Source organism: Protomyctophum parallelum (genome assembly GCF_964188405.1).
Source record: "Protomyctophum parallelum genome assembly, chromosome: 1".
Lineage (NCBI taxonomy): Eukaryota > Metazoa > Chordata > Actinopteri > Myctophiformes > Myctophidae > Protomyctophum > Protomyctophum parallelum.
In genome coordinates this window covers 99529424-99541210 of record NC_139697.1, presented here as the reverse complement: position 1 = coordinate 99541210, position 11787 = coordinate 99529424, and the positions used below count along the sequence as shown (strand labels likewise).

Sequence of the window (11787 nt, the reverse complement as noted above, 5' to 3'; positions counted from 1 at the left end):
TATATAACAGTAAGTACAACGTCTCAAGTCCTGCGTTGACCCATTTAGACGTGAGAACGGTTCTACAAATGTCTTCTATAAATCGTGACAGTTTTCTGAAGGAAGAAACTTTTTTTTTTTACAATTGTTTTTATTATCGTGAGAACGGTGGCTTCCATTTTCGCATTGCAACTTTTCAGGACTAGAAAGCCTGCAGTTTCTATTAGCTTTGGATTCCCCATCGATGATGTCACTGGTGGACGGGTTTCTGAACTGCCCACAGCTCCTCCTATGAGACACAGACTGATTAGAAAGGAAATGGTGTCATTTTATCATGATTATTAGTGAGGACCTATAGTATATCAAGATAGGTTGAAAAGTGGAGAAGTGGGCCTTTAAACATATTTGCCCATAAATGCTATACTTGCCACTTCTACTTAAATCCCTTCAAACTCATCATTGGTATACACTACAGTGTAAGGGATTCACTTTTTCCTATTAGAATTAGATTAGATTCATGATGATCATATTACGTGTATTCTTTTAACTGACTTGAAGCACTATATGTTGACAGCCAACGCGAGGGGAGCAGGTTCGCTGTGATGCGCTCAAAAACAGGTAAACGTATACACAATTATCATTATTTAATATAACATAATTATACAGTTACTACAGATTATACATGTTGATATATGAGATCGTGTTCAATATAGAAATAAAAAGGTGAGGAAGCCAGATCAATACTAGGGATCAGCGACGTAGAGTCTGTGGGGGCCACGGGGCCATGGCCCCCATGAAGAATCCTAGGGCCCCTTTCGGCCCCCATGAAGATTTTCGTGGACATTTTACATTTACATTACATATTTTCTGGGAATTCCGAACATTTTGGACCTCTCCGCCGGCAATCTGAGAATCCCATCGTCAAATATTCGGGAAAACAGCGCCTCCCCTGTTGTTCCTCAGGCAACAGTCTGTCTTGAGAGACACCAGCCGTCCAAGAGGTGTTAAAAAGTGCTAATCGGGTTTCTTTTGTAGTTGATCTTGAGGCGTGACATAATAACACTGATCAATAATTCACCAAAGAGACCTAACCACAGACTAGTGAGACTACACACTGACTCGAGAAAAGACCCATATCGTCCAAAATAGGCTGATCAGTCGATGTCTGTGTATAGGCTAATTCATTGGTAAAAGTATGCTAAAGAACTCATTTTTAGACCATTTGGGAAATAAATAAATAAATAAATAAATCCGCGGCGGCGGCCTCGCTTCGCTCGGCCGCGACAGTCCCCCCCAACGCAATTCTGTAGCCTACCCAAAGGTAAAACGCACCCGCCGCCTATGATCTCTCTCTCTCTCTCTCTCCCTCCGTATCTCTCTATATCTCCCTCTCTCTCTCTCCCTCTCTCTCTCTCTCTCTCTCTCTCATAATAATAATATAGTCCTGAAAGTCCTCACCTTGGCTTGGACATTGGCCTATAGAAGCTGCTTTAAAAGTACCAGCGAAAACAACTTATTTTTTTCCGCGCTGCGGCGCGGGGGGGGGGGGGGGGGGGGGGGGTGCGGGGAGGCGGGGCTGCGGGGGGGACGGACGGGCCCCCTTGAGGATTGATCAAACTCTTCGGCTCTGCTAGGGATGCTCCGATCAGATCAATGGGTGGTGGGGGGGGGCCTAATGTTTAGGCCTGTCACAAAGATGAAAAATGATATTGTACTACCACTTAAATGGTGTAAAACAGTGGTTCCCAAAGTGGGGTGGGGGGACCCCCAGGGGACAGGAGTCCTTGAGGGAGTTCCAGGGGGTCCCCAGCTAAATTACGGCTAGGTCTGTAACTCTGAGAGTGTACAAATGGATTTGTAACACTCTCAGAGTTAAATTAGCTTTGATTTGACAATATACACTGGGGTCCCAGAGACAGAAATGCCAATAAATAGGGGGCCAATTCAGGTCAAACCGGGGGCCTTAGAGACGTAAAGATCCTCTCTTATGGGGGTCCTTGGCATGTATTTTCAAATGGGGGGGGGGGGGGGTCCTCAGGCTAATGTCTGAGTATAATTTTGGGCGTCCTTGACATGAAAAGGTTTGGGAACCACTGCGGTAACTGCATGTAAAAGATCGGTTTTCCAGATTGACGATCACAGATATAGGGTAAATTGTTCTGTTGTTCTGTTGTTCCAGTCACCAAGCCCAATCAGATTACAAGACAGCTACCCACAGCCCCGGGGTAAGTACAGTATGATAATAATACCAGCCTGTCTATACTGTACATACTGTACATTTTCTCCATGTATTCTCTCATTACTTGCGCAAGCAGAGCGCGCAAGTAATGTGATCGGCCTGGTCCATTTGTCGTGACAGCCGTTCCGCCATTTCAGGACCCCCCCAGAAAAACATCAAATCTGTGCCCGTATTGCTGGACCAATGATGACGAAATGACCATATCTCTTACGTCATCATTTAGAGCTGGTCATACACGTATTTCTTACGTCATCATTTAGAGCTAGTCATACACGTATGTGTATGACTAGCTCTAAATGATGACGTAAGAAATATGGTCATTTCGTCATCATTGGTCCAGCAATACGGGCACAGATTTGATGTTTTTCTGGGGGGGTCCTGAAATGGCGGAACGTTTTTTTTGCTGTCACGGTTTTTGGACCAGGCCGATCACAGAATACCGCTAATCAACTTACAACTACACACTTTATACAGTATAGAGTATAGAGTATATAGATATACGTATATAGTATATGCCTATATACGTATATAGATATTGTATAACTGCTCTCAGTAATGACGTATGTAATACAACATCAAATGTTCCTTCACAGAGATATTGAGATTCCACCGTTTACAGAAAAAGTATACTGTATAACATATTTTAATTCAGTTTATATACCTTTTTTTTTCAACACATATAAATGATTTATTTGTCTCTGAAAAACAAAAAATGGATCCAGAATATATCTACAACAATAAAACAGTATTTCTTATATAGATAGAAACTAGAATCATACTTAATACTAAATGATTACATGTATAGTAGGTAGCAAATAATTACATCTAAACATTAATCATTTCAAACGTTCCTTCACAGAGATACTGAGATACTGGCAGTTTACAGCGGGCGGAAAGATTACATGCGCGCTCTGCTTGCGCACTAGTTGGCCATTTATGGCCTACTAGTGTGCAACAAGCAAGTATGCACTCGACAGAGTGCAGTTCTAGTTTACTATATTACTGTATTGCACTCTGGCTAGACGCCACTCTTCATTTCATTGTCAAAGTATTTGTATACTATGTGCAGTAAATTGAATCTAATGTTACTGTAGGCGATACTGTATAATACTGACAGCCTCTAACTTTTTAACAACTAAACGTGGGAAAGACTGAGGTGCTGGTCTTTGATCAGATGCCCCAAGCTATCCCACCGCTTGAGCGTCCTTGGCCCACTCTCAGTGCCAACACCCGCCCCGTCGTCTAAAGGCCTATTCATAGTCTGGATTTTCGGTGGTGAGGTGACCACCGCTCCGGTGGTGAGGTGACCACCGGAGCTGAAATAACGTTGAGCGGTGGTGAGTAAAAACAGAGAGAAGGGCTGGAGCGGTGGCGGTGGTTTGCTCTTCACCGCGGCTCGTGACGTCATGTTGTAGTTCGGTGGTCACCCCGCCACCGTAAATCCAGACAATGTATGAGCCTTGAAACCTAGGAGTGCTCTGTGACAAATTTAAATTTGATGAGCAGATTAGTGCCGTTGTCAAAGCTAGCTTTTTCCAACTAAGGCTGCTGGCCGCAAGGTAAGGTAAGGTAAATCTATTTATAGAGCACCTTTCAAAACAAATGTCACAAGGTGCTGTACAATAAATAAAATGAAATAAAGAGCGACACATAGATCAACAATAAAACAACAACACAATGACAGAGTAGTAATAAAATATATAAACATGCAGTACCATATAGACAATATTACAAACAAAAGTGCTTACGAAACAAATGGGTTTTTAGCAGCTTTTTAAACGTCTCCTTAGGGAAAGGGGTCATTCATTCCATAGGGAAGGAAGGGGCTACAACTGAAAAAGCTCTATCGCCTTTAGTTCTTAGTCTTGTTTTCGGGAACTTTAAGAAGGTCTTTACCTGAAGGCCTCAGTGTTCTCACATTTGCTATGGGGAATAAAAGTTAATTTATGTACGTGGGAGACAGCCCATGGAGAGCTTTAAAAGTGATTAATACAATTTTAAAAACAATTCTGCAGTCAATTGGAAGCCAGTGTAAAGCAGCAAGCACAGGGGTGATACGAGACCTTCTAAAAGTGTTCGTTAAAAGTCTGGCAGCTGCATTCTGCACCAACTGGAGGCGATGTTTTGAAGAGCGACTGAAGGTATAGTGAACTGAATAATGAGTTACAATAGTCCAGCCGGGAGGAAATAAAAGCATGAATGAGTTGTTCCAGATCTCGAAGGGTTAAAAGAGACTTGATTTTGGCAATGTTTCTTAGCTGAAAGAAACAGGTTTGAACCACTTTTTTGATATGTGGCTCGAAATTTAAATCAAGGCCTATCTACCTCCCTCAGTCCCTCTGACCTAGAGAGAGTTTCCTCGCAGTTTGACTACTGTAATGCTCCGTGCCTATAGGAATCGATCAATCTACCAGGCACCTACAACTAAAAATGCATGTTCTCAAGAGTCTTTGTGGTGCGAATTTGTTTAGATCAAGGTTAACACTATAACAGACCTGTTTTTGGCAAAACTCTGAATTTAAACAATCACAACAACCTTGCAGGGACGCTCCAGCGGTGGAACCCGTGCAGATCTCACCAGGTGAGCCCAGTTATGCCTAATTGATTCATGCTACACTGTATGCTCCTGGAACGGTAGACCCGATCAAGCTCACCGATGTTTGTCGTACGTTTTCATGTCACTTTTTCTGTTTTGCATGTGTCTATGGAGTTAACATTACTCTAATAGACCCCCAGGTGTGTTTTTAATTCAGATATGTGTATTTTTGGTTTCTTCCTGAGAGCTGAAAGCCTTTGAGTCAAAAGGCCCAATCGAAGGCTGGGTTGGCGAAAGGGCCTTTCTGTGTGGAGTTTGCATGTTCTCTCCGTGTCCCCCTAGGGTAGGTACCCTCACAAAAAACATGCAGTAATCCTGGTCACTAAACTGCCTCCCCCTGGCCAGCCGGGGCGCCTGATGGAGGGGAAAGGAACTGGTTGGAATAACGTGTTCCTTCCACGCGCTACGTCCAACCAGGGAAACTCCCCCCTGTCAGGTGTAAAAGCAACTTGGACACTCAGGCATGAAGGAAGCATGAGTTCAAGTCCGTTGCTCGTCCCTTGTCCCCCATATATGGGGACTAGGTTGGTGGAGGGTGTGTAGAGCCCAGGATCACATTAGATGATTGACACAGGGGTGAAAAATGGGTTACAAAATCGTAGGATAAAAAATATTAAAAAGAAAAGAAAAGGCCCAATCGAAAAAACACCATTTTAGTGACATCATAAGCCTAACCCCTTCCCCATTATCATACAACAACAGCTGTGGGCGAGGCTTAAGTTCAGGTGGGTGGTGCTAGGGTGAAAACCAGGCATACTTAATGAACTGGTAGCTGTGGCCACATAAAAACATAATTTTAATACTTTTTATTCTGTACACTTTTTTTTATTTTAAGAAATCTTCCTCCTATAGTATAATCGTACTACCTGATGATCATGTTTTAGAATGGGGGGAAAATCACGGCACACTTTAATTAAGACAATGACATGTTTCATTTCAATTATAGAGATGAAGATAATTGCATTGTCTTTTATGTAAATCATCAGTGTCGATTACAGTCATCATAACAATGTATTCAATCAATGACATGCAATTTAATCAGACCAGTGTGTGTCCAGTGGAAACCTCGTATGAATCTGATCTCAGGTCAGAATGGGTTAACTTAAGTAAATATTCTTCATGTTGATTACAGTCACACATGCCGAGGAGGAGCAGCCTAATTATGTGAATGTCTCCCGTCGTGGTGAGTATGACTGAGAAGGTTATTCACCTCTGTAGTTATTACAGTATTCAGGGGAGGAAACCTCATAACTCCATTTTGTAGGTTTTTGAACCAATGGAAAGTAGTAAAAAGTGCTTTGGACAAAACCTCTTAACTCCATTGGACCCTCAAAATGTCCGCTAAAGCAACTAGCTCCACCACCTCTCCCACCTCTCATGGAAGTAATTGACAATATATGAAGTTACAACACCAACTTTGATGAGGCAGTATTACTTTGTTTTAAAAAAGAATATATGGTTTACTTAACCCATTTTGGGCGGGAACCCCTTTTGGTGCATTATGTTATGCTTTAGCTATTGAAAAATAGCAGACCTACAAGCTCATAGCGCGCCACCGAGTGGCGCGCTACGAGCTCGTAGGTCTGCTATTTGTGTAGAAGACATTTTTAGAATCTGATCTCAGGTCCTGAAAATGTTATATTTTTGATTTCCTGAATTTCTTTGGAGTTATGAGGTTTCCTCCTGACAGCATGTTGTAAGGGGAAGAGTACCCATGGTCTAACTGTCTAACTCTCTTTTTGTCTGATGTTTGTATCATTGCAGCTCAGAGAGGAAGCACTATGGAGGCGATGTATGTGTAAGTATAAAAAACGCATGTTGTGTCATTCAGTTTGCTCACCGAAAAGGCTTGGAAATTGTAAATCGTCACATTATCGTCGACTGTCCAGTCGTGTTAAAAGGAAACTTCACCCTTTTAGCAAATAGATATAATTATGTCAATGACGTTTAGAAGATTTAGAACACTTTCCTGGGGGTCTTTATTTGTGTTTACTTTTACTTAAGTAAAGCAATTGAGTACTTTTTCCACCACTGCAACAAAGTATAAAATATGGTTAAAAATAATATTATTCGCTTGCGTGCAAAAGCAACAGGCACACATATTGAAAAGCAGAGAGCTAATGCTTGGCATGTCTCCAATGATGTTTCTGCAGAAATCCACTGGCAGAATCAGACGTGTATCAAAATGTTGATGTGATTACAGAGACGGCACACTCACACAACGGTACGTCTTACTTACCATTCATTAATATTAACAACATGATGTCAAATAACAATATTTACAGATAAGCACAAAGACGTCAATTGGTATGAGGAGTTGAAATGCTCACTGTATTTTTTACCATACATTGTGTTCTCTTCTTAACCTACAATATTGTTGCTATAAATCATACAATCACGTGTATATATATATATATATATATATATATATAGGGTTTCAGTGTTAAATGAGCCATGGTGAAGTTAAATGTTACAATTTACAATTTACAATTTAGGCATTTAGCAGACGCTCTTAATCCAGAGCGACTTACATTTAAGCAAGAACAAAAGCATGGGAATACATCACATAAAAGCATTTATCATGAAACATGCGTAAGCTAAGAAAGTAACAGTGGAATATCTATATAATGAAACTATACATACACTATACATATTTACTACTATGCTATACATATGTACTATGGCGTGCTATGACTATATACAATACAATTATAGTGCTGTCTACATAACATGCTATAAGTCTGTGTCAAATGCTATCTAAGCCAACAGAAATGCTATCTAAGGGGTTAGGGTAAGTGCTATGGGCCATGATGGAGTCTGAAAAGGTGGGTTTTCAGGCTACGGCGGAAGATTGGGAGTGATGCTGCAGTTCTGACTGCAATGGGAAGTGCATTCCACAGTTTTGGAGCCAGAAGGGATGTTATACTTTAGCTATATTATGTAGATTTAATTTCTCCCTCGTGCCTGCAGGCTGCCTATTACGGATGTGATATTCAGTGCTTATACTGTACCTGGGTACAGTGACTAGTCTGTCATAGTCATAGCATGGGAGATCTTATACTGTACCTGGGTACAGTGACTAGTCTGTCATAGTCATAGCATGGGAGATCTTATACTGTACCTGGGTACAGTGACTAGTCTCTTATAGTCATAGCATGGGAGATCTTATACTGTACCTGGGTACAGTGACTAGTCTCTTATAGTCATAGCATGGGAGATCTTATACTGTACCTGGGTACAGTGACTATAGTCTCTTATAGTCATAGCATGGGAGATCTTATACTGTACCTGGGTACAGTGACTAGTCTCTTATAGTCATAGCATGGGAGATCTTATACTGTACCTGGGTACAGTGACTAGTCTCTTATAGGCATAGCATGGGAGATCTTATAGCCTACTATACCTGGGTACAGTGACTAGTCTCTTATAGTCATAGCATGGGAGATCTTATACTGTACCTGGGTACAGTGACTAGTCTCTTATAGTCATAGCATGGGAGATCTTATACTGTACCTGGGTACAGTGACTAGTCTGTCATAGTCATAGCATGGGAGATCTTATACTGTACCTGGGTACAGTGACTAGTCTCTTATAGGCATAGCATGGGAGATCTTATACTGTACCTGGGTACAGTGACTAGTCTCTTATAGGCATAGCATGGGAGATCTTATAGCCTACTATACCTGGGTACAGTGACTAGTCTCTTATAGTCATAGCATGGGAGATCTTATACTGTACCTGGGTACAGTGACTAGTCTCTTATAGTCATAGCATGGGAGATCTTATACTGTACCTGGGTACAGTGACTAGTCTGTCATAGTCATAGCATGGGAGATCTTATACTGTACCTGGGTACAGTGACTAGTCTCTTATAGGCATAGCATGGGAGATCTTATAACCTGGGTACAGTGACTAGTCTCTTATAGGCATAGCATGGGAGATCGCGGCCAGGGATCTGCAGAGAGGCAGGGGCTGAAATCTCATATAAAGAGGGCACTTTTGGACAAAAGAAATAAGCGAAAATAGCAGATCTACAAGCTCTTGCAGAGTAGCTATTTTCGGGGCGCAACCCAGCACTCTTTAGCTAGTGGAGATGTATGGTGGTGTAACGACATCCGGATTTCTGAACACATTTGTTCAACGCAAAAATACGGTGTTCAAGTTCAGGAGATTTCCGTGGAAAAAAAGCAATTCTCCTGAATGCTGGCATGGAAAGGAGAGGAGGGCATTTGCATTTCTTTCACCGTTAGTAAAACGCTGCATTCGTGGTCTGGAGAGGGCAGTTGTTTTACAGACGGGTAAAAGGGCAGGGGCTGAAGCCCCCTTTGATGTCTATGTTTGCACGTCCCTGATCTCAGCTACAGTATAGCCGAGTGTTTAGTGAGCCCGCCTGGGACGCGGGTTTGATTCCAGGCCACCCACTGTGCCCCTGAGCAAGACTCTCTGCAGTCTCGGTCCCTGAGCGGAGCGCCATAGAATGGCTGCTCACTGCTCCTAGTTTGTATAGAACGGGGAAATGCAGAGGATACATTTGTGCAGATTAACAGTGACATTAAGGAGTCTAAACAACGCCCCAAGGAGTGGGGACTACATGCTAAATCTAATTCTCTAATCTCCTCCAGTATAGCAGGGGTTCTCAACGTTTTTGGCTGGGGACCCCCGGGAATGCTTTGGCCATGTCTCACGACGACACCCTTTTGGTGTTTTAAGCATAATGTTATACTTTAGCTATTGAAGAATAGCAGATCTACAAGCTCATAGCACGGGTGCCCTGCTACGAGCTTGTAGATCTGCTATTTATTGAAAATGTGGCGCCAATTTGGAATATATATTCTTTCAGAGCGAACATTTTTAACTCAAAACTTTGGTTCCGGAAGGGGGGGAAGGGCTTAAAAGTGCCTCCTTTTCTCATAGAAACATATAGTTTTTCAGAAAACTGTCTGATTTAGAAGACATTTTGTAGAGTCTTGCTCTGTGGGACACACATGGACATATTTAACCCATTCTGACCGGGCACCCATTTTGGTGTCAGCATCATGTCATGCTTTAGCTATTGAAAAATAGCAGATCTACAAGCTCATATCGCGCCACCGAGTGGCGCGATACGAGCTTGTAGGTCTGCTATTTTTGAAAAAAATCGAAGAACGACTGACATTTTTAGAATCTGATCTCAGGTCAGAATGGGTTCATCAGACCAGTGTGTGTCCGGCGGAAACCTCGTATGAATCTGATCTCAGGTCAGAATGGGTTAATTGCTGGCCTGGCCTGGAATCGTACACCTGGGACAACCATGAGGGGCTCTGGCTCCCAAACCCCTCAGTTATGCTGGCCGATAAGCTGGCTATGTGTGAGGCAAATACTCTGGGCTACAGTGGCATATCGGATTGTGTGTATTTTCTAGAGCTGGGACTCGATTAAAAAAATTAATCTAATTAATCAGAGGCTTTGCGATTAATTAATCTAGATTAATCGCATTTTAATCGCATATCAATATTCAACCCGAGAACAGCGAGAAACCTTTTTTTAAATGTTTTTTGGTAACCCAGTGAATCAATGAATAGTGACTACAGGATACCACTCATTTTCAACATTTTACTGTCATTAATATACCTGTTGTGGAAATAATAATAAAAGTCACCCCATTCTGTGTTGCCTAGAACTGGAGGTCTGAATTAAAAAAAAAAAGTACATCTCAGTGACATCACAAAGCTGTACTTACTTCATATTGTTACTGTTTTTTGTCAGACCTCCAGTTCTAGGCAACACAAAATGGGGTGACTTTTTATTATTTCCAGTTTTCAGTACTATAGAAAAGCGCCCAGTGAGAAACGTTCCCCGGTGAAAAAAAAGGTGCGATTAATTTATCTGTAGTTAATTAATCTAAATTAATCGCAATTAGTCCCGGCCCTAGTATTTTCACATCACGTGTATGTATTATACTGTACAGTATGAGCTTTCAAGCCCGACGATAATGTGAGTGATGGGTGGTGATATGCGTGTGGTCGTATGGACTATAGTCACCAGTGGAATAATGTGGTGGTGATATGCGTGTGGTCGTATGGACTATAGTCACCAGTGGAATAATGTCAACTGAAACTAACGTGCAGCATGGGAGAGGAAGCTGACGTGGGGGCCATTCAGTCTCATCATATCCTTTCAAATAGCATTCGTTTCCAATACATAATATAATGTCTTTGTCTCAGTGAAAAGCAGAAGTCGGTGAACACTTGCTGAGAACAATATTATTGAATCTCTCCTTGAGTATTTCCAGGACTTTGATGTTCTGTCTTAGGGACACAGACAGACAGACAGACAGACAGACAGACAGACAGACAGACAGACAGACAGACAGACAGACAGACAGACAGACAGACAGACAGACAGACAGACAGACAGACAGACAGACAGACAGACAGACAGACAGACAGACAGACACAGTGTGTTTTGGTAACTAATGCAGCTCTTAATTCTCTGTGCTTTCTTTCTTTTGTTCTTTTAGAAGAAGATAATAATCTGTACGATTATGAGAACATCTTTCCACCTTCTTTACCAGTCAGTGAAGGCAAGTCTATTCATGGATTTATTTATTTTCTTTATCTAAATATTTTTTTTCCAACACTTACTTTGAATGGAGGAATATGTGATATCAATCACCTTCATTAGAAACTAACTGGAATTAGACCATCTGTACCCGAGTGAAAAATCTACTTTGAAAAATGATTGGTTGAACTCAATGAGCTGTGATTGCAAACACCAAACAGATGGCGACGACTACGAGAACTCAGACTTCCTGGAGCAAGTGGCCAATCAGAATCAGCAGAAAGAAGGTAAGATGTGTCATCAAATCATGAATAGATTAAACATCCACACTCCTAAAGCCCAAACCACACCCAAAAGGTTGAGACGGGACGAGTACTTGTGACTCAAGTGCAGTGTTGTTTTTGGCAGCAATTTTTCATTTTAGTTTTAGTCG

General features: G+C 41.8%; 1 protein-coding gene across 1 annotated transcript; it reads left to right on the top strand.

The window, feature by feature from the left end:
- Positions 1 to 559: 559 nt before the first annotated feature.
- LOC310855995 (uncharacterized protein) lies at positions 560 to 11494 on the top strand (the record flags this gene model as incomplete). The annotated part of the gene is made up of 8 exons (XM_083761210.1): positions 560 to 597; positions 2159 to 2204; positions 4762 to 4799; positions 5947 to 5997; positions 6579 to 6612; positions 6968 to 7038; positions 11314 to 11376; positions 11478 to 11494. The coding sequence occupies exons 1-8, from the start codon at positions 582 to 584 to the stop codon at positions 11492 to 11494; spliced, it is 336 nt and encodes a 111-aa protein (XP_083617336.1). The 5' UTR covers positions 560 to 581.
- Positions 11495 to 11787: the final 293 nt, after the last annotated feature.